Raw genomic sequence first — 24,514 nt, forward strand, 5'->3', positions numbered from 1 at the left:
CCATCGGACCTAGTTGAGTCAAGAAAATCCAACTCTGGAGTGGGTTGGTCGGTGGCTGGATATGCCATCGGACCTAGTTAGTCAAGAAAATCCAACTCTGGAGTGGGTTGGTCGGTGGCTGGATATGCTATCGGACCTAGTTGGGTCAAGAAAATCCAACTCTGGAGTGGGTTGGTCGGTGGCTGGATATGCCATCGGACCTAGTTGGGTCAAGAAAATCCAACTCTGGAGTGAGTTGGTCGGTGGCTGGATATGCCATCGGACCTAGTTGGGTCAAGAAAATCCAACTCTGGAGTGAGTTGGTCGGTGGCTGGATATGCCATCGGACCTAGTTGGGTCAAGAAAATCCAACTCTGGAGTGGGTTGGTCGGTGGCTGGATATGCCATCGGACCTAGTTGGGTCAATGAAATCCAACTCTGGAGTAGGTTAGTCGGTGGTTGGATAATCTATTGGATCTAGTTGGGTCACGATGCCCACAGATTGATGATTTGAACGAGAGAAATTGATTCGAACGCTTTCTGATATTGATGCTTGACTGAATTTTAGAGCCTGGAAAACTCTACCTATGATTGCATAACCAAGATCAGCGAAAGATAGTGAGAACATGTAATAAAGTAGAGGAGAAATAGATTCGAACGATTTATGATTTTGATGCTTGACTGAATTTTAGAGCCTGGAGAACTCTACTCATGATTGCATAACCAAGATCAGTAATTGATAGTAAGAACATGTAATAAAGTAAGGGAGAAATTGATTCGAATGCTTTCTGATATTGATGCTTGACTGAATTTCAGAGCCTGGAAACTCTACCTATGATTGCATAACCAAGATCAGCAATTGATAGTGAGAACGTGTAAAAAAAAAGTGAACAAGAAATTGATTCGAACGCTTTATGATTTTGATGTTTGACTGAATTTTAGAGCCTGGAAAACTCTAACCATGATTGCATAACCAAGATCTGCGAAGTATAGTAAGAACATGTAATGAAGTAGAAGAGAAATTGATTCGAACGCTTGCTGATATTGATGCTTGACTGAATTTTAGAGCCTTGAAAACTCTACCCATGATTGCATAACCAAGATCAGCAATTGATAGTGAGAACATGTAAAAAAAAAAAGTAAACAAGAAATTGGTTCGAACGCTTTATGATTTTAATGCTTGACTGAATTTTAGAGCCTGGAAAACTCTAACCATGATTGCATAACCAAGATCTGCGAAGTATAGTAAGAACATGTAATGAAGTAGAAGAGAAATTGATTCGAACGCTTTCTGATATTGATGCTTGACTGAATTTTAGAGCCTTGAAAACTCTACCCATGATTGCATAACCAAGATCTGCGAAGTAGTAAGAACATGTAATGAAGTAGAAGAGAAATTGATTCGAACGCTTTCTGATATTGATGCTTGACTGAATTTTAGAGCCTGGAAAACTCTACCCATGATTGCATAACCAAGATCAGCAAAAGATAGTGAGAACATGTAATAAAGTAGAGGAGAAATTGATTCGAACGATTTATGATTTTGATGCTTGACTGAATTTTAGAGCCTGGAAAACTCTACCCATGATTGCATAACCAAGATCAGCAAAAGATAGTGAGAACATGTAATAAAGTAGAGAAGAAATTGATTCGAACGATTTATGATTTTGATGCTTGACTGAATTTTAGAGCCTGGAAACTCTACCCATGATTGCATAACCAAGATCTGTGAAGTATAGTAAGAACATGTAATGAAGTAGAAGAGAAATTGATTCGAACGCTTTCTGATATTGATGCTTGACTGAATTTTAGAGCCTTGAAAACTCTACCCATGACTGCATAATCAAGATCAGCGAAAGATAGTGAGAACATGTAATAAAGTAGTGGAGAAATTGATTCGAACGATTTATGCTTGACTGAATTTTAGAGCCTTGAAAACTACACCCATGATTGCATAACCAATATCAGCAATTGATAATGAGAACATGTAAAAAAAAAAAGTAAACAAGAAATTGATTCGAACGATTTATGATTTTGATGCTTGACTGAATTTTAGAGCCTGGAAAACTCTACCCATGATTGCATAACCAAGATCTGCGAAGTAGTAAGAACATGTAATGAAGTAGAAGAGAAATTGATTCGAACGCTTTCTGATATTGATGCTTGACTGAATTTTAGAGCCTGGAAACTCTACCCATGATTGCATAACCAAGATCTGTGAAGTATAGTAAGAATATGTAATGAAGTAGAAGAGAAATTGATTCGAACGCTTTCTGATATTGATGCTTGACTGAATTTTAGAGCCTTGAAAACTCTACCTATGACTGCATAATCAAGATCAGCGAAAGATAGTGAGAACATGTAATAAAGTAGAGGAGAAATTGATTCGAACGATTTATGCTTGACTGAATTTTAGAGCCTTGAAAACTACACCCATGATTGCATAACCAATATCAGCAATTGATAATGAGAACATGTAAAAAAAAAGTAAACAAGAAATTGATTCGAACGATTTATGATTTTGATGCTTGACTGAATTTTAGAGCCTGGAAAACTCTACCCATGATTGCATAACCAAGATCTGTGTAGTATAGTGAGAACATGTAATAAAGTAGAGGAGAAATTGATTCGAATGCTTTCTGATATTGATGCTTGACTGAATTTTAGAGCCTGGAAAACTCTACCCATGATTGCATAACCAAGATCAGCAATAGATAGTGAGAACATGTAATAAAGTAGAGGAGAAATTGATTCGAACGATTTATGATTTTGATGCTTGACTGAATTTTAGAGCCTGGAAAACTCTACCCATGATTGCATAACCAAAATCTGCGAAGTATAGTAAGAACATGTAATGAAGTAGAAGAGAAATTGATTCGAACGCTTTCTGATATTGATGCTTGACTGAATTTTAGAGCCTTGAAAACTCTACCCATGATTGCATAACCAAGATCAGCGAAAGATAGTGAGAACATGTAATAAAGTAGAGGAGAAATTGATTCGAACGATTTATGATTTTGATGCTTGACTGAATTTTAGAGCCTGGAAACTCTACCCATGATTGCATAACCAAGATCTGTGAAGTAGTAAGAACATGTAATGAAGTAGAAGAGAAATTGATTCGAACGCTTTCTGATATTGATGCTTGACTGAATTTTAGAGCCTTGAAAACTCTACCCATGATTGCATAATCAAGATCAGCGAAAGATAGTGAGAACATGTAATAAAGTAGAGGAGAAATTGATTCGAACGATTTATGCTTGACTGAATTTTAGAGCCTTGAAAACTACACCCATGATTGCATAACCAATATCAGCAATTGATAATGAGAACATGTAAAAAAAAGTAAACAAGAAATTGATTCGAACGATTTATGATTTTGATGCTTGACTGAATTTTAGAGCCTGGAAAACTCTACCCATGATTGCATAACCAAGATCTGTGTAGTATAGTGAGAACATGTAATAAAGTAGAGGAGAAATTGATTCGAACGCTTTCTGATGTTGATGCTTAACTGAAGTTTAGAGCCTGGAAACTCTACCCATGATTGCATAACCAAGATCAGCAATAGATAGTAAAAAATGTAATGAAGTAGGGGAGAAATTAATTCGAACGCTTTCTGATTTTGATGCTTGACGGAATTTTAGAGCCTGGAAAACTCTACCCATGATTGCATAACCAAGATCAGCAATTGATAGTGAGAACATGTAAAAAAAAAGTAAACAAGAAATTGGTTCGAACGCTTTATGATTTTGATGCTTGACTGAATTTTAGAGCCTGGAAAACTCTACCCATGATTGCATAACCAAGATCTGCGAAGTATAGTAAGAACATGTAATGAAGTAGAAGAGAAATTGATTCGAACGCTTGCTGATATTGATGCTTAACTGAATTTTAGAGCTTTGAAAACTCTACCCATGATTGCATAACCAAGATCAGCAATTGATAGTGAGAACATGTTTAAAAAAAAAAGTAAACAAGAAATTGGTTCGAACGCTTTATGATTTTGATGCTTGACTGAATTTTAGAGCCTGGAAAACTCTACCCATGATTGCATAACCAAGATCTGCGAAGTAGTAAGAACATGTAATGAAGTAGAAGAGAAATTGATTCGAACGCTTTCTGATATTGATGCTTGACTGAATTTTAGAGCCTGGAAAACTCTACCCATGATTGCATAACCAAGATCAGCAAAAGATAGTGAGAACATGTAATAAAGTAGAGAAGAAATTGATTCGAACGATTTTTTTTTTTTTTTTTTTCCAATTTCGTTTATTTGGTAGGCTCAGGCGTGTATAACACTTTACGGAGCCATTGTTCTTTGTGATATATACAATCAATATCATTTTATTATACGGTTAGTAAGAGGGGGGTAGAAGCCAGCGTACTCGTGGTGACTCGAGGTTAGTTAACAATGTTTAAGGATGGACGGGGCTTAGGATTTGGGATCAGGAAATTTCAGTTTCTCATCCGGGCATTTGGCGTCAGTGACGATGTGGCGTGTCGTCGTACTCGAGGAATGGTTCGACTGGGAGCATCTTCCGGATGGCAAGAGCTATGGGGCTCTACGGAACAAAAAGGCAGAGACAGAACAAAAAAACTTTAAAGAAAGAAAAAAACAAAATGTTAGATTTTGATGTCAGAAGCACAAAGAAAACTATAAATGGCCTGCATATAGACAACATCACGATCTCCCAAAACACCGCGAACTTCCCTGAAGGGTTGTTTACCTCGGGCCACAAGGGTATCCAATAATTGCTCTCTGGAGGCGTCATTTTCCGAGCAGGACCAAACTACGTGATCGATGTCATCATAACCGGCTCCGCACCTACATAAGTTGCTATCGACAAGGTTTATTCTGTACAGATGTGCGTTTAGTGAATAGTGATTGGACATAAGTCTCGACATCACGCGAATGAAGCCTCGACTTAAGTCCTCACCTCTGAACCACGCTCGCCCAGAAACTTTTGGAACTATGGAAAATAGCCACCGTCCAAGTTCGTTGTGTGTCCAATTTCTTTGCCAACTTTGAAGAGTACTCTGACGGACTAATGGGAAAAACTCGTTGCTCGAGTATTGTCTATCATAAACTTCACCTTCCTGTGCGCCCACCTTTGCCAGCGAGTCTGCCTTCTCATTGCCGTAGATTGAGCAGTGAGATGGGACCCAAACAAAGGTAATCTTGAATGATCTTTCGACCAAAACACGCATCTGCTCTCTTATGTTTGTAAGAAAGTAAGATGCGTGCTTAACAGGTTTCATCGACCGGAGTGCCTCGATAGAACTAAGACTATCCGAGAAGATGAAATAATGGTCTACGGGCTGATTGGAAATTATCCCCAAAGCGAAGTTAATTGCTGCCAGCTCAGCAACATAAACCGAACACGGTTCCTGAAGTTTTCGGAAGGTGGTTGAAGTTACATTGAAAACACCGAAGCCAGTGGATCCGTTGATGCGAGAACCATCAGTGAAATATCTGTTGTTGCAATTGACATGTTCATATTTTTCAGAAAAAGTGAGGGAATAGATATTTGTCGAAGATGATCTGGTATTCCTTGAATAGCATGTTTCATGGACAGATCGTATACAATTGAGGAACTGTCGTTGGTGAAGTGAACTCGAGGTGGATTATAACACGGAAGACAAAGATCTGAAGAAATGTAGTTGAGATAGACTCTAAGGAATCTTGAACGACAAGTTAGTTCAAGCATATTATCGAAGTTATCTGGAACAAGTGTGTTACTTGTTCCACATTTGATGAGTATTCTAAGTGAGAGCTCCCAGTAACGGTGCTTTAAAGGAGTGACTCCAGCAAGCACCTCCAGGCTCATGTTATGCGTTGAATGCATGCAGCCAAGGGCAATACGCAAACAACGATACTGAATTCGTTCCAATTTGATCAGGTGGCAATCAGCTGCTGAGAGGAAGCAGAAGGAGCCATACTCTAAAACAGAGAGAATAGTCGTTCTATAGAGTTTGATGAGGTCTTCCGGGTGAGCACCCCACCATGTTCCGGAGATAGAACGTAGAAAATTGATCCTTTTCCGACATTTTTGTATCAAATACTCAATGTGGAGTTTCCAGGTACATTTGGAATCAAACACGACCCCAAGGTATTTTGAAGATAAAGATTGGTTGATGTCATCATTCAACAGCTTGAGTTTCAGTTGAGCAGGATACCGCTTCTTAGTAAACACAACCAACTGAGTTTTTGCGGTGAAAACTCGATCCCTAAATGTCTGGCCCAAACAGTCAGATTATCCAGGGTACTTTGCAATGGTCCTTGCAAGACAGCTGCACATGGACCTCTTAGAGAGACCACGGCATCATCTGCAAGTTGTCTGAGCGTGCATTGTCCTTCCAAACAATTGTCAATATCTTTAACATAGAAATTATAAAGCAAGGGACTTAAACATGATCCTTGGGGAAGGCCCATGTAGCTATTTCTGGAAGTTGTCAGAGTGCCGAGTGTGAAGTTCATTTGTTTTTCTGACAACAAATTATACAAGAAATTGTTCAAAATAACGGGTAATCCACTACTGTGCAGATTGTCTGACAGTACTTCTATGGAAACTGAATCAAAAGCGCCCTTAATATCCAAGAATACTGAAGCCAATTGCTCCTTGTGCGCAAAGGCCAGTTGTATATCTGAAGAAAGCAACGCTAGACAATCGTTAGTTCCTTTCCTTTTCGAAATCCAAACTGAGTATTTGAAAGCAATGCATTTTCTTCGACCCAATGGTCGACTCTTGAAAGGATCATTTTCTCCAATAATTTTCTCATGCATGATAGCATGGCAATCGGTCGGTATGAATTGTGATTAGACGCTGGTTTCCCAGGCTTTTGAATAGCTATTACTTTGACCTGTCGCCATTCAGGTGGCACAATGTTGTACTCCATGAAACAGTTGTACAGGTCAAGTAATCGTCTTTTGCGATATCTGGGAGGTTTTAAGAAGATTGAATTTGATGTTATCGCATCCCGGAGCAGAGTTATTCGATGAAAGAAGAGACATAGAAAGTTCCAGCATTGTGAATGGTCCACCCAAAGAACCGGGATCAGTGACTGATTCTCGAAATAGCGGTTCTGCTGGTACTGAATCTGGGCAGACCTTTTTGCGAAGTTGAATATCCATCGATTGGGGTATTCTTCACTCTCATTGGTGGAAATGCGGTTCCGCATGTTGCGAGCCGTTTTCCAAAGTGTTGTCATTGAGGTTTCTCGTGATAGTCCTCGACAAAACGTCGCCAGTAGCTACGTTTTTTGCCTTGAGAAGATTTTTGAGTTTTCTTTCGAGCCTCAAATACTCTTCAAAGCTCGGACCTTCCGTGTTTACGGAAGGCCTTGAAGGCATCAGATTTCTCAGAATACAACTTAGTACATTCATCATCCCATCCAGGAGTGGCTGGTCTTCTGATGACAGATGTACTTGGAACGCGTCGTTTCTGAGCTTCTAGTGCGCTTTTGAATCAACTCAGTAAGGAATCGATATTCATCCAAAGGTGGAAGAGTATCAGTTGATTCAATACCAATTTTACCGCCGATGCAAATTTTGCCAGTCAATGTTCTTCGTGAGATCGAAAGGAACATTAACTGGATCAGATTGTTGATAGCCACTCTTAATTGTGGTGACTATCGGCATATGGTCACTACCATGGGGATCTTGAATTACCTTCCACGTGCAATCTAATGATAGTGAATTTGAACATAAAGACAGATCAATACGGCTTTGTTGACCATTTGGTCCTATTCGAGTTACTTCACCAGTGTTCAAAATATTCAAATTGAAATCGTCACACAAATCATAGAAAATAGGCGCTCTATAATCGTCATACGTTTCGCCCCAACCAATACCATGTGCGTTCATATCACCCAATATCAATACTGGAGATGATAGGAGGGAGACTGCGCTCCAAAATCTCGACGATTAATAGAGGCATTTGGAGGAATGTACACTGAAGCTATGCAAAGATCTTTATTCTTTACATTTATTTGGCAAGCGACGATCTCTAGGCCATTAACAGTCGGAATGGGAATTTTGTAGAAGGAGTAGCATTTTTTGATCCCCAAAAGAACGCCACCATAATGATCATCCCGATCTTGGCGAATAATATTAAAATCGTGGAAGTTGATTTCATCTTCAGAAGAAAGCCATGTTTCACAGAGTGCAAATATATCGCAATCGGAATTGCGAATCAAAAACTTGAACACGTCTAATTTATTTTTCAGACTATGACAGTTCCACTGCAGCACAGTGATTGTATCTTGGGTATAGGCCGTATTATCCATCGAAAGATACAATTCCTGCAAGAAGGGGCCATGAAACAGTCAATTGCTTCAGATAACTTTCCACTGTTGGTATGAAAAGGTCAATGATAGGCCTCAATGAATTCGGAATATTGAATAAATTCAAAAAACGGTCCACAAGGTCCTTAAAGGAGATCAATCCTCGCTTGGACGGAATACTTTTACTAGAAGTGCGAATTACTTTTTTTCTTTCGTTGATTCTCCTAGCCGGATGTTTCTTCGAAACATCGGATTTTGGCAATGGCGGGAATGCCTTACTGCAACTAGGATAAAAAAAAACAGTAGGGACAGGTTACTTCGGGATTTTAAATAAACCCCCATTAACTTCAGATTTTGCCAAGCTTTTATGGAGGATTTTAGTTCTCTTGCGGCGCGATCCCGGGAAGACGGTTGCTTCCTCTTTTCGGGCACGTGTACCTCCGCAGGATCATCCATATCGGCAGCGTCAGAGTCCAATTCATCAATGGATATGGAATCATAATAATCACTTACACGAACGGTGGCTGAAATAGCAGTCGATGCAGTGGCTGTGGCGGATGTGTCTTGCGACTTAACCATTTCCGCATACGACTGCTTGGAGCGCTGTACCAACGAGCGCTTCACTTTTGGGTGCGCTTTTGTACACCGGGCATTCCTGCAAACCATGGGGAGGATTCAAACCACAATAGGCACATTTTGTTGCCTGTTGCTGGCAGGACTCCTCCCTATGCCTTTCAGAACATTTGCCACAACGTGGTTTGTTGTCACAAAACTCGGCAGTGTGACCAAGTTGTTTGCAATTGGTACAATTAAATACCCTTGGCACAAAAAGACGCACCGGAAATAGCATGTTTTCAATATCAACATATTTTGGGAGCATCGAACCGGCGAACGTCACCCGAAGCGAACCTGACTTGGAATATACCTTCTTTCCATCTACCGTGGCTGCTGAATGCAATTCCTTGCAGTCCAGAATATCCACGGTAGACTCCATTGCATTCTTTAGGCGGCCTTTTCCCGCAAGTACATCCTTGCAAGTCAGGCTCGCTGCGTTGATCACACCTTCAATTTCGACCTCTCGCGAGGGGACATAAACCATATATTCAACATTGTACGCCCTGTCGCCAGCAATTTCATTCGCCACCTGGTATGTAGGTGCGGTGATGCGTAGTTTGTTCCTGTTGATCTGGCTAAAATCAAGCTTCGGAAAACGACGCGTCAAATCTCGTTTAATGCCGAGAAAATCTAGGCTTTTTACTTTCTGCCGAAAGTAAACAACCCAAGGCCCAGGCGAAGCCGCATGGTACAATCGAGTGCGCCCTCCATCTTTAGCAGGCACATTGCCTTCTCCAGTCTCCTCCTCCATTCTCACCCCGCAAGGTGGAAGGATAATTTTGCTTATACTAACTTAGAACTAATAGCAAATTAGAAAAAAAAAAACTTAAAAAAACTAATTCGATTAATTCTAAGCAGTCCCACTCTGTATCAAACAGAAGGGAGAACAATAAAAAGTTTTGCCACTTATCTGCCCCTGCTGCTGTAGGTAGCAGCAGTAACAATAGCCTGCTTCACTGGCGTCGCCAGAAGCAGCTACTTCACTCGCCGACAGCGATCGCCTTGGATCCGTAGGTAGGAGCACCACACAATAGCCTTTTCACTACCGAACACAATCCGCGATGAGACACAGCACACACGTCTGGCTCGTTCGAACTATCGGCACGGAATGATTCGAACGATTTATGATTTTGATGCTTGACTGAATTTTAGAGCCTGGAAACTCTACCCATAATTGCATAACCAAGATCTGTGAAAGATAGTGAGCACATGTAATAAAGTAGAGGAGAAAATTGATTCGAACGATGTATGATTTTGATGCTTGACTGAATTTTAGAGCCTGGAAACTCTACCCATGATTGCATAACCAAGATCAGCAATAGATAGTAAGAAAATGTAATGAAGTAGGGGAGAAATTAATTCGAACGATTTATGATTTTGATGCTTGACTGAATTTTAGAGCCTGGAAAACTCTACCCATGATTGCATAACCAAGATCTGCGAAGTATAGTAAGAACATTTAATGAAGTAGAAGAGAAATTGATTCGAACACTTTCTGATATTGATGCTTGACTGAATTTTAGAGCCTGGAAAACTCTACCCATGATTGCATAACCAAGATCAGCAATAGATAGTGAGAACATGTAATAAAGTAGAGGAGAAATTGATTCGAACGATTTATGCTTGACTGAATTTTAGAGCCTTGAAAACTACACCCATGATTGCATAACCAATATCAGCAATTGATAATGAGAACATGTAAAAAAAAAGTAAACAAGAAATTGATTCGAACGATTTATGATTTTGATGCTTGACTGAATTTTAGAGCCTGGAAAACTCTACCCATGATTGCATAACCAAGATCTGTGTAGTATAGTGAGAACATGTAATAAAGTAGAGGAGAAATTGATTCGAACGCTTTCTGATGTTGATGCTTAACTGAAGTTTAGAGCCTGGAAACTCTACCCATGATTGCATAACCAAGATCAGCAATAGATAGTGAGAACATGTAATAAAGTAGAGGAGAAATTGATTCGAACGATTTATGATTTTGATGCTTGACTGAATTTTAGAGCCTGGAAACTCTACCCATGATTGCATAACCAAGATCAGCAATTGATAGTGAGAACATGTAAAAAAAAAAGTAAACAAGAAATTGGTTCGAACGCTTTATGATTTTGATGCTTGACTGAATTTTAGAGCCTGGAAAACTCTACCCATGATTGCATAACCAAGATCTGCGAAGTATAGTAAGAACATGTAATGAAGTAGAAGAGAAATTGATTCGAACGCTTTCTGATATTCATGCTTGACTGAATTTTAGAGCCTGGAAAACTCTACCCATGATTGCATAACCAAGATCAGCAATAGATAGTGAGAACATGTAATAAAGTAGGGGAGAAATTGATTCGAACGCTTTCTGATTTTGATGCTTGACTAAATTTTAGAGCCTGGAAAACTCTACCCATGATTGCATAACCAAGATCAGCAATAGATAGTGAGAACATGTAATAAAGTAGAGGAGAAATTGATTCGAATGCTTTCTGATATTGATGCTTGACTGAATTTTAGAGCCTGGAAAACTCTACCCATGATTGCATAACCAAGATCAGCAATTGATAGTGAGAACATGTAAAAAAAGTAAACAAGAAATTGATTCGAACGCTTTATAATTTTGATGCTTGACTGAATTTTAGAGCCTGGAAAACTCTACCCATGATTGCATAACCAAAATCAGCAATAGATAGTGAGAACATGTAATAAAGTAGAGGAGAAATTGATTCGAACGATTTATGATTTTGATGCTTGACTGAATTTTAGAGCCTTGAAAACTCTACCCATGATTGCATAACCAAGATCAGCGAAAGATAGTGAGAACATGTAATAAAGTAGAGGAGAAATTGATTCGAACGCTTTCTGATTTTGATGCTTGACTGAATTTTAGAGCCTGGAAAACTCTACCCATGATTGCATAACCAAGATCAGCAATTGATAGTGAGAACATGTAAAAAAAGTAAACAAGAAATTGATTCGAATGCTTTATAATTTTGATGCTTGACTGAATTTTAGAGCCTTGAAAACTCTACCCATGATTGCATAACCAAGATCAGCGAAAGATAGTGAGAACATGTAATAAAGTAGAGGAGAAATTGATTCGAACGCTTTCTGATTTTGATGCTTGACTGAATTTTAGAGCCTGGAAAACTCTACCCATGATTGCATAACCAAGATCAGCAATTGATAGTGAGAACATGTAAAAAAAGTAAACAAGAAATTGATTCGAATGCTTTATAATTTTGATGCTTGACTGAATTTTAGAGCCTGGAAAACTCTACCCATGATTGCATAACCAAGATCTGCGAAGTATAGTAAGAACATGTAATGAAGTAGAAGAGAAATTGATTCGAACGCTTTCTGATTTTGATCCCTAACTAAATTTTAGAGCCAGGAAAACTCTACTCATGATTGCATAACCAAGATCAGCAATAGATAGTGCGAACATGTAATAAAGTAGGGGAGAAATTGATTCGAATGCTTTCTGATATTGATGCTTGACTGAATTTTAGAGCCTGGAAAACTCTACCCATGATTGCATAACCAAGATCAGCAATAGATAGTGAGAGCAAGTAAATTTTTTGAACGCTTTTTGATTTTGATGCTTGACTGAATTTTAGAGCTGGATTTGCCGTTATGGCGAGACATAAATAGTAGTATTGATTTGTTTCGAGAGTAGTGGAGATGGTGAATGTAGGATGTATACGAAATAGAGTAAAAATAAATAACCCCTTTTCGAGAGTTAGTCAAAATACACACATAACTGGCTGAATGGAAATAAGCGTGCTAAGTGACAGCCGAGTAGTAAAAATCAGTTTTGAAACGAATTTGATGGAGAACGGTCACAAATAGAATTCGCTGATTCACGACACGCCGTGCTTTAAATATGCTGTCAAATCAAACTTACCCTAAGATATCGTTTGAAAAACTATGGAAAACAATGATTTTCCTTAATAAAATGGACTCCCTTGAGCCTATAATGGAGCAACTGTACCAATAGTGGCGAGTCTCGTAGGAAATCAATGCACTAAGGGAATCAAAATTATGTTTTACCATCACTAAAGAAACAGTGTACCCATTAGTGGTGCACGCAATTTTTGGTACTTGTTGATGTTAAATGACATCAACCTCATTTGTGTTAGCAAATTTATTCGTTTATCTATTGGCCAACAATTTAAAGCTGTGAACTTCGCAAAGCTATCGATTCTGAGGAAATATTTATTATGGATCTAGCAATACCTCCACTATTGGTACCGTGAATATAAAAAGTTTAACCGATACTGAGGTAGCTATACGAAAATATTTTTGGGATTGAGTCAAATGGATAGCAAAACTATTTTGTCTGGGTTAATCATATCATCTCTTATTTCAAAGGAATAACTTTTTCATTTAAAGCATTCGATACAGTTTTGACTTCATTCACAGTTCTAAGCTAAATATCACACATCCAAAAACTCACCTCAACGCTCTACTCAGCTTGTCGTAGTTCATGTTTGGTTTGGATTTCCTTTCGCCCCAGCGCCTTGCCACCTCATCCGGGTCGGTAAGCTTGAACTCGCCGTTGGTGCCTTCCCAGGTGATGCAGGCTGCGTTTGCCGAGTCGCTCAGCAGCTCCAGCAGAAACTGCCACAGTTGTATTTGACCTGAACCTGGAAGTAATCGAGAAGAAGGCACATAAAAAAGTGGAATCACAAATGAAGAATCGGTGCGGTTCAACCTTACGGGTTTGGCGATGAAACAAGTGGTTGACAACCATAAATCTCGCCGCTCAACAAGCAGCTAAACTTGTCGTTTTACGGCAGGGGACCACCCCTGCTGGAGGCAAATATTAATAGCGACAGTAATGGCACGACAATACACAAAGGGCTAATTATCATAACATCATCAATAATAACACCCCCTCTCTCAAGGATGATTGTGTATGAATGTATGCCAGCTGGTTTTCACGCTTCAACCTCCTCCCACCCATCGAGCGGACCTTTTTTTCGGGACAATTTAGAAGCAATCTCTTTTCCTCGAGGGCGAGACGAGGATGCTTAGTTCGTAGATGTTCGTTCGTGGAATATTGGGTTCAACTGAGAGTGGATTATGATTCATCATTAGCGTTCAGTTGTGCGGAACACATGTGATCAAAGGAATGATAGCGAAATCCCTTGTTCTGGTTGTCAGTTTCAGTGGGGGAGTGGAACTCATCGAATGGTTCAAATTGTGTACGAAAAATAATAGCATAATTTCGGTTAAATCACATTTTTTATCCTAAATGTGTAGTAAACAAAAAAAAAAATGACAAATCTAATAGTTCATAGTTTAGTTCATGTTACAGAAGTGATTTACTTTCCAATTTTAGCGAAATACGTGTTTCATACGTTTCATACATGCTCTCTCCGAATAAATCTAAACTAAATTGATAATAATTGTTTCAGAATCAAATTGTAGATCTAGCTCATGCTGGTCTAACCAGCTGGACCAAAAAGGAAGAAATATCTATTCCACTATTCATATTCCATAAAATGCATTTCGTATTCCGCAGCTAGTGAACTTAATCGACACAAAGTCCACAACGTCCGAGACTGGATGTTTGCCTTTCCATTTGGCAGAGCAAATACTGCATCACACACGTCGTCGGCCACAAAAACCATGACTGGGCTCCCAAAGGTACATACAAGCAATACCTTCCAGACACTATCCTGCCACTAGCCAGCGAAACCAGCCGACACGCAAGCCCCGTGCGGGACAGGAAAGTCGAAAAGTCGCCATAACCCTCGAAGATTGAAATCGTTTGGGGTCAACAGAGCACCTACCAACAGACATCAGCGCGATTACCGGTATTGCTGCGTAACGAACCGAATGCTCCTCGCTCCCTATATGCCGTTGGCCATATCTAACCTAACCGAAGGCAGGGGTTAAATAGCGAACACGGGAAATAAAGGTGTTTGCCGAAGGAGGGTGCTAGAAAATCTCGATCAAATAATTTAAGGTTTATTGGTCTGGGCTGGGGTCGGTATGCGCGGTGGAGACGACGGCAGGGTGAGTCCCATAGGACACACAAGAATCACACCCCTACCGACTTCGAACAAAAAAAGGTGTAATGCATTCATGATTGTATTCGATTGTTTTAAATACATATTAATAAATTTATTGTTGCTTGCACTGGGGGTGGTGGACAGGCATGTGAAAATAACCGTAACGGCGTTCGGCCACGTGGCTGAGTCAATCAATGAACTGATGACGACTGCACTTTTTTTTTCTTGCTGGGAATGAGAAAATTATCTAAGCGTTTGTAACGTGTTACGCGACAATTTTGCTTCTGAAGAATAGAATCTTATTTTAAAAATAGGGGTTTGGGCAATAATGTACAAGTGTTTATCGTAACTCACAAATACTTTTAGTACACCAATTGATAATGACATAAATCAGCACCTGACCGTTATAAAAAAGTTGAACGATTTAAAGAACATTAATAGGATTCCTAAACAAATCCCTGTCCACATTGAAAGTTTGTCGACGTAAATATGAATGGAGCGTTAGAAAAAACAAATTCAGTCACTACTCCTTGAATCCAATACAAAAAAAAAATCGATTTTCAGGTCTAAAGAGAATCTTTTTTCGGAATATCTAGTGAAAATCATCTTTCTTTCTCCCTCTTTTCTTTTGAAGCGAACCTGAAAGATAAACGAAAATCGTGCCTACTTGATGAATTTCTTTTTCGTTTCGTCACTTATATTTACGCCTCACTCACTTTTTGCGCAAATTTTCGGTAAGCTATTACAAAAATTTAATGACCGCAACGGAATTCGAACCTGAAACATCAACAAAAATGGCGTTGGGATGCGGTAACTATTGCCAAACCATCACATCGGCTAGTCTAGTCCTGGTGTTGGGTGGGACTTTAAACAAATTTGACCCGACTTACCGAGCGTCTGTTCACCAAGGAGGTGCGGCTCCAACAGCGTCTGTTCTGGCATCCAGCGGCTGAGTATGAAATGCTATTCCCCGGAAGCTATACCTAAGATGGCAGCCCCATCCCGGTGGATAGGGAACCTTGGGCCAACAACCTACTGTTCCCGAAACCAGTCTTCAAAGAGCATCCTCTTTTGAGAATGATTCGCAAAAGCATGCTTTGAAAAAATGATTTAAATTGGGATAAACTTACATCCTCGCTTTTAATTGCTCCTTTGCACACTTGATTGGAAATATCGCATCATTGATTCAAATCATTGAATTGTTAATCGAAGCATCAAATTGCCCTTTGAAAGCATGGAACTCAAAGGTGGCTCTGTGGTTATATGGCTAGTGGTGTCATATTCAATTGTGTCAATCTCTTGAGTGAGAGTTTGATTCTATCGTCGAACTTTCTCGTTTTTTAGACTTTATTATATGGATATGATTCGAGTGTAAGGACACACATGGTGTCGAATGAGGGTACTGTTTATTTTGAAGAAAAAAACTTCTAGCTGACAACAGCAGCGATAAATGTGGACAACAACCTATCGAGCACCAAATCTATAGACCTCATCGTATTGAAATTGGCGATTCTATCTGTTGCATGAAACCTAATGCTATTTAGGTATTTTGAAACTTACATCATGTGAGAATTGTGGTTGGGAATTGACATAACGTATGGGATGTACTAAATATGTTCATATTCGGGAAAATAACATCGGAAGCAGCAGCAGCACATTTGGAAGAGTCATATAATGTAAACAAGTAGGGCATTTACTTTCTCAACACCATTCATTGAAGTTTTGTTCTTTGAACCCCTCGCTTTGTTTCAAATGTAATTTCTTATTACAGAAGCAAAATATAACACAATATTCAGTTGCTAACAACAATCGTCTTTGCGACGTAACAATGAAGTGGAAAGCAAACCGGTTACTAATAATACGCACCACGTGTTTGCGTTTGCCTAGAATCCAATGAAAAGATTCAAATCAATGATGTAGTATTTTTTCAAAATGATGCAAGTGCATCAAAGCAATGATCACTTGACAAATAGGGAGCATTCATTCTCCTGCTCCTTGGATTTAGCATCAATGCAACGAATTGCAAAGGAACTTTTGAAGACTGCCCGAAACATCAATTTGTTCGAGAATCCGATAATGAAAGAATACGGACTGATTTTACGGCGACGACTCTTAGCGCGAAACAACGGACAAGAATAGGAACATGGAACGTTTTAACCCTAGCCCAGCAGGGTAAATTGGCACAACTTGCCAATGAGGCACGCCGCATGAAGCTTGAGATCCTGGGACTGAGTGAAGTCCGTTGGCCAAACTTTGGAGAACACAGAACGCCGTCGGGACAAGTTCTGCTATACTCTGGTTTACGAGGTGAACACGCTCCCCGACATCGCGGACTTGGCTTCCTACTAAGCGTTCAGACACACTCTGCGCTTATGAAGTGGGAACCTATAAGTGAAAGGATAATCGTTGACAGATTTAGAACACGGGTCCGAAACCTTACTATAATCCAATGTTATGCACCAACCGATGCTGCCGATCTGCAAGACAAAGAGAACTTCTACAGTCAACTCAATGCCGTCGTAGATAGAATTCCGAAGGGTGATATCAAGATCTGTTTGGGCGACTTCAATGCGAAGATCGGATCCGACAACTCGAACCATGAGCGCATTATGGGACGCCATGGTCTCGGAGAAATGAGCGAAAACGGAGTGCTGTTCGCAGAACTTTGTGGTAATAACGACATGGTGATCGGGGGATCGCTCTTTCCTCATCGACCGGTTCACAAGGTCACGTGGGTCTCCCGTGACGGCTTCTTCTTCTTCTTATTGGCATTACATCCCCACGCTGGGACAGAGCCGCCTCGCAGCTTAGTGTTCATTACGCACTTCCACAGTTATTAACTGCGAGGTTTCTAAGCCAGGTTTTTTGCATTCGTATATCATGAGGCTACACGATGATACTTTTTATGCCCAGGGTAGTCGAGACAATTTCCAATCCGAAAATTGCCTAGACCGGCACCGGGAATCGAACCCAGCCACCCTCAGCATGGTCTTGCTTTGTAGCCGTGACGGCTTTACAGAAAATCAAATCGACCACATCTGCATCAGCCAAAAATGGAAACGGAGCCTTCTTGATGTACGGAATAAACGTAGTGCCGATATCGCGTCTGATCATCATCTCCTCATCGGCGAAATACGCCTGCGCATTGCGCGGATTCGTCGGCAGGAGGAAAGAGTTGGACGACGATTCAACACACGCCGACTGGAAGACAAGGATGTTAACGATCATTCAATATTTGCGTTCGATCATTTATTAGTTTTCCAATAGCTCATTATAGAAGCCGAATTTCAAAATGCGGTGTATGGTGGACTTCTAGTGCGAAGGTTTTTCTACAACTCTGCCTAATGGTTCGTTGTTTGAATTCCACTAGTAACGGAGTTATAGCTATAGTCTCAGTAACTCAGACTAAATGATAACAAAATTCCAATCATTTAGTCTAAGTCACCGCAACTAGCGCTCTAACTCCGTTATTAGTTGAATTCTAATAACGAACCATTAGACAAAGTTGTAGAAAAACCTTCGCACTAGAAATCCACCATACAACATATTTTGAAATTCAGCTTCTGGAATGTGTTATTGACAAACTACTAAATGATCGAACGCAAATTACTGAATGATCGTTAACATCCTAGTGGAAGATGCCACGGTGAAACGGTCCTTCGTTGAAGAACTGGAGACGCATGCTGCAGATATTCCGGAAGGTGGCAGCGTGGAAGACCAATGGACCGCCATCAAGAATGCCTTCATCACCACCAGCGAGAACAATCTGGGCGAAATACGCACCCAGAGAAAACAATGGATCACCGATGAGACCTGGAGAAAGATAGAGGAGCGAAGAGAAGCCAAAGCCGCGATACAGCGATCGAAAACCAGAGGAGCCAAAGTCTTAGCCCGTCAACGATACGCGGCTCTTAAGAAGGAAGTAAAACGCTCATGTGGACGGGACAAGCGAGCGCACAATGGGGAAATCCGATTTCAAAGGTGGAAAAAATTGATAACTTTCTTCACGAACAACTTACAGAAGAGATCAGGAGATTATTCGAAAGGGAATTTTGCAAAAAATTCAGTGAGTGCTGTTTCATGGACGTGTAACGCTTCTGTATGTAGTTATTGAGCTCGTTTTGCCCTAATGCCCCATATATCGCGAGTTTCCAAACTATTTGTCATTTTATCTTTAAGACATTGTTCTAAAATTGTGTTTATCTTTTCACTGTGGATCCATAGAAGGGCACTAAATATATTTTGTTGGTAAAAGTTGGAAATTTAAGGGATTTTGGGGTCAAATAAGCATCAAAGTGCATTTTATGTGCAATTTTCATGTATTCTGTAAAAAATAGTAATATTTGCAGTTAAGTGTTGATATTATTGTCCCAAAGTGTTGAACAGATATTGACAAATGTTTGCTGAACGAAAATTAATGAAATAAATCGTTTCACAAATGTTTTATTTGATTATTTGTTGAATAAAAAACGATTTTAAAAACTTTTGAATAACACCGATGCCAAACATTTCCAAACCATACCCGATAGCACTACTAAACAAGAATAGTCATCTGTTATGAGTCTTGATGTGATCATAGATAGGAGGTGATGGGAGATACTATTTTTTCTTACATTTTGCCCAAATTCCCCTATAAAATAATATAGCTCAATGATTTCGAGCAAGGAAATGATGTAGTAATGTTAATTTAGTCGATATTTTCCAATGATATAATAAAAATAACGAATAATCATATAATTCATTAAAAATATTGAATTATAGGGGATTTAGGGGTCATACAGCTCATTTAATGTAATTTTTTATTCAAAATAGGATAACATTTTTCACAGACAACGCACATAGATGATTAAGGGCTTATTCGAAAGCGAGTTTTCCAAGAAATTCAGTGAAAAATGTTTTTTAGACGTGAGACACTTCTGTATGTAGTTATTAAGCTCGTTTTGCCCCAATGTCGCATACATCACAGTTTATCATATTTTTCGTGCTTTTATCTTCCAAGTATTGTACTAAAGATGTGTTCTTCTCTTCATTATAGATTCATACATAGCACTATACATATTTTGTTGGAAAAAGTTGGAAATTTAAGGGATTTTGGGGTCAAATAATCATCAGTGTGCATCTATGTGAATTTTTCATGTATTCTGTAAAAAAAAAATACCCAAGAAATCATTTGCACTATATTACGTCAAATAATCATTTAGGGTTAATATACGGTGGTTTAAAAACATGTAAGTATTGAAGTAGCTCCTAATATGGTCAATTTTAGCAAAATCTACAGCATCAATGTTACTCCATCATTACTTAACCCAGAATCATTGAGCTATATTATTTTATAAGGAGAATTTGGATGAAACGTCATGAGAAAAGAATATTTCTTATTTACTCCTATCTATTGTCACATCGACTAATATATTTACTTTTATCTAGTTGTGCAAACGGGTATGGTTTGGGAATGATTGGCATCGGCGGTTTTCAGAAGCATTCAAAAAATCGTGTTTAACCCAATAAATCACAAAACAAAACACTTGCGACACTAACTTCATTAGTTATTGTTTCGCAAACATTTATCAATGTCTGTAGAACATTTTGGGAGAATAATAATAATTTTATTATTTTTCACAGAATACATGAAAAGTTCACGTAAAGTGCAATTTAGTACTTATTGAACCCCAAAATCCATTAAATTTCCAACTTTTTTCAACAAAATATGTATAGTGCTATGTATGGATCTATAATGAAGAGGAAAACACATCTTTAGTACAATACTTGGAAGATAAAAGCACGAAGAATATGATAAACTGTGATGTATGCGACATTGGGGCAAAACGAGCTTAATAACTACATACAGAAGTGTCTCACGTCTACAAAACATTTTTCTCTGAATTTCTTGGAAAACTCCCTTTCGAATAAGCCCTTAATCTTCTATGTGTGTCGTCTGTAAAAAATGCTATCTCATTTTGAATAAAAAATTACATTAAATGAGCTGTATGACCCCTAAATCCCCTATAATTAAATATTTTTAATGAATTATATGATTATTTGTTATTTTCATTATATCATTGGAAAATATCGACTAAATTAACATTACTACATCATTTCCTTGCTCGAAATCATTGAGCTATATTATTTTATAGGGGAATTTGGGCAAAAAGGTAAGAAAAAATAGTATCTCCCATCACCTCCTATCTATGATCACATCAAAACCCATAACAGATGACTATTCTTGTCTAGTAGTGCTATCGGGTATGGTTTGGAAATGTTTGGCATCGGTGTTATTCAAAAGTTTTTAAAAATCGTTTTTTACTCAACAAATAATCAAATAAAACATTTGTGAAACGATTTATTTCATTAATTTTCGTTCAGCAAACATTTGTCAATATCTGTTCAACACTTTGGGACAATAATATCAACACTTATCTGTAAATATTACTATTTTCTACTGAATACATGAAAATTGCACATAAAATGCACTTTGATGCTTATTTGACCCCAAAATCCCTTAAATTTCCAACTTTTACCAACAAAATATATTTAGTGCCCTTCTATGGATCCACAGTGAAGAGATAAACACAATTTTAGAACAATGTCTTAAAGATAAAATGACAAATAGTTTGGAAACTCGCGATATATGGGGCATTAGGGCAAAACGAGCTCAATAACTACATACAGCAGCGTTACACGTCCACGAAACAGCACTCACTGAATTCTTTGCAAAATTCCCTTTCGAATAAGCTCCTGATCTCTTCTGTAAGTTGTCCGTGAAGAAAGTTATCAATTTTTTCCACCTTTGAAATCGGATTTCCCCATTGTGGAGCGTGGGCAGACTCTCTGGCCGACGAAGGAGAGAGAGCCGCCGCAACCGGGGACATTCGCCTCCTCTACGATATCTTACGACGCTTAAGCGGGGCGAAGATGAATGCAACGATGCCTGTGAAAGACGCGAATGATCAGTTATTGACCGACCCAACTGACCAGCTGAAACGCAGGTTCGAGCACTTCGAACAACTTTTTCAAGTGTCAGCCAGGCCATCACCACGTCGGCATGATCTGCCTAGGATCCGACGTATAACACGCGTCAATACCGAAGCTCCATCACTGCTAGAGATTCAAACAGCCATCCAAAGCATGAAATCGAATAAAGCCCCAGGGGTCGACCGCATATCAGCCGAGATGCTCAAAGCTGACCCCATGACATCCGCTCAACTACTGCATCGTTTATTTCGTAATATCTGGGACACTGCAACTTTCCCGGTCGACTGGATGCAAGGTATCTTAGTGAAGGTGCCCAAAAAGGGTGACCTGACTGTATGCGATAACTGGCGAGGCATTATGTTGCTGTGTACCGTTCTCAAAGTTCTGTGCAAAATTATCCTAGCCCTGATTCAGGAGAAGATCGATGCGACTCTCCGGCGGCAGCAAGCCGGATTCCGTGCCGGAAGATCCTGTGTGGACCATATTGTCACGCTCCGCATCATTCTGGAGCAGGTCAACGAATTCCAAGAGTCCCTTTACTTGGTATTTATTGACTACGAAAAAGCTTTCGACCGTCTCAATCACGAGAATATGTGGGGCGCCCTGAGACGCAAGGGAGTTGCTGAGAAAATCATCGGCCTCATCGAGGCACAGTACGAGGCCTTCTCGTGTAGAGTGTTGCACAATGGGGTCTTGTCCGACCCTATCCGGGTCGTAGCTGGTGTGAGGCAAGGATGTATTCTATCACCGTTATTGTTCCTCATCGTAGATGCGATTGACCGTGAACCAAACCGCGGGCTGTTATGGCAGCCTATAACCATGAAGCACCTAAATGGCTTCGAATTGGCGGATGATGTTGCACTCCTCGCGCAACGGCGCTCTGGTATGAAGAGTAAGCTCAAGCTTGCCGAGCGCTCCTCTTCGGCAGGCTTAGTCATCAACGTCAACAAAACCAAATCGTTGGATGTAGACACGGTGACTCCTTCCAGTTTCACAGTAGCCGGGCAACCAGTGGAGAATGTTGAAAGCTTCCAATATCTTGGTAGCCAAATGGCGTCAGACGGCGGTACCAAGATCGACATAGGCGCACGGATAAAGAAAGCAAGGGCTGCCTTTGCGAGTTTAAGAAATATCTGGAAAAACAGGCAGATAAGTGAACGCACCAAAATACGAATTTTCAACTCTAACGTGAAATCTGTGCTGTTATACGCTAGCGAAACATGGTGTGTATCAGTGGAGAACACTCAACGGCTGCAGGTGTTCATTAACAGATGCCTGCGGTATATAATTCGGGCCTGGTGCATGAAATCGAATAAAGCCCCAGGGGTCGACCGCATATCAGCCGAGATGCTCAAAGCTGACCCCATGACATCCGCTCAACTACTGCATCGTTTATTTCGTAATATCTGGGACACTGCAACTTTCCCGGTCGACTGGATGCAAGGTATCTTAGTGAAGGTGCCCAAAAAGGGTGACCTGACTGTATGCGATAACTGGCGAGGCATTATGTTGCTGTGTACCGTTCTCAAAGTTCTGTGCAAAATTATCCTAGCCCGGATTCAGGAGAAGATCGATGCGACTCTCCGGCGGCAGCAAGCCGGATTCCGTGCCGGAAGATCCTGTGTGGACCATATTGTCACGCTCCGCATCATTCTGGAGCAGGTCAACGAATTCCAAGAGTCCCTTTACTTGGTATTTATTGACTACGAAAAAGCTTTCGACCGTCTCAATCACGAGAATATGTGGGGCGCCCTGAGACGCAAGGGAGTTCCTGAGAAAATCATCGGCCTCATCGAGGCACAGTACGAGGCCTTCTCGTGTAGAGTGTTGCACAATGGGGTCTTGTCCGACCCTATCCGGGTCGTAGCTGGTGTGAGGCAAGGATGTATTCTATCACCGTTATTGTTCCTCATCGTAGATGCGATTGACCGTGAACCAAACCGCGGGCTGTTATGGCAGCCTATAACCATGAAGCACCTAAATGGCTTCGAATTGGCGGATGATGTTGCACTCCTCGCGCAACGGCGCTCTGGTATGAAGAGTAAGCTCAAGCTTGCCGAGCGCTCCTCTTCGGCAGGCTTAGTCATCAACGTCAACAAAACCAAATCGTTGGATGTAGACACGGTGACTCCTTCCAGTTTCACAGTAGCCGGGCAACCAGTGGAGAATGTTGAAAGCTTCCAATATCTTGGTAGCCAAATGGCGTCAGACGGCGGTACCAAGATCGACATAGGCGCACGGATAAAGAAAGCAAGGGCTGCCTTTGCGAGTTTAAGAAATATCTGGAAAAACAGGCAGATAAGTGAACGCACCAAAATACGAATTTTCAACTCTAACGTGAAATCTGTGCTGTTATACGCTAGCGAAACATGGTGTGTATCAGTGGAGAACACTCAACGGCTGCAGGTGTTCATTAACAGATGCCTGCGGTATATAATTCGGGCCTGGTGGCCTCACAGCTGGATCTCAAACAACGAGCTCCATCGTCGTTGTCACCAGAGGCCGATAGCAACAGAAATTCGGGATCGGAAGTGGGGCTGGGTCGGCCACACTCTACGTAGGGCGCAAACGAAATCTGTAAACAAGCATTAGACTGGAACCCAGCGGGACATCGCAGCAGAGGCAGACCCAGAGGCTCATGGCGG

General features: G+C 40.2%; 1 protein-coding gene across 3 annotated transcripts in view; it reads right to left on the reverse strand.

Moving 5' to 3' along the window:
• The window catches only part of LOC134211586 (DNA-binding protein D-ETS-3), a 321,549-nt gene that overhangs the window by 52,623 nt on the left and 244,412 nt on the right, over positions 1–24,514 (reverse strand). For all 3 annotated transcript variants that reach the window (XM_062688598.1, XM_062688597.1, XM_062688599.1), the window contains one exon: positions 13,334–13,523. In XM_062688598.1, coding sequence (XP_062544582.1) covers positions 13,334–13,523 — 190 coding nt within the window. The remainder of the gene's footprint in view (positions 1–13,333; positions 13,524–24,514) is intronic.

The sequence above is a fragment of the Armigeres subalbatus genome, chromosome 2 (genome assembly GCF_024139115.2).
Source record: "Armigeres subalbatus isolate Guangzhou_Male chromosome 2, GZ_Asu_2, whole genome shotgun sequence".
NCBI classification, from domain to species: Eukaryota; Metazoa; Arthropoda; class Insecta; order Diptera; family Culicidae; genus Armigeres; species Armigeres subalbatus.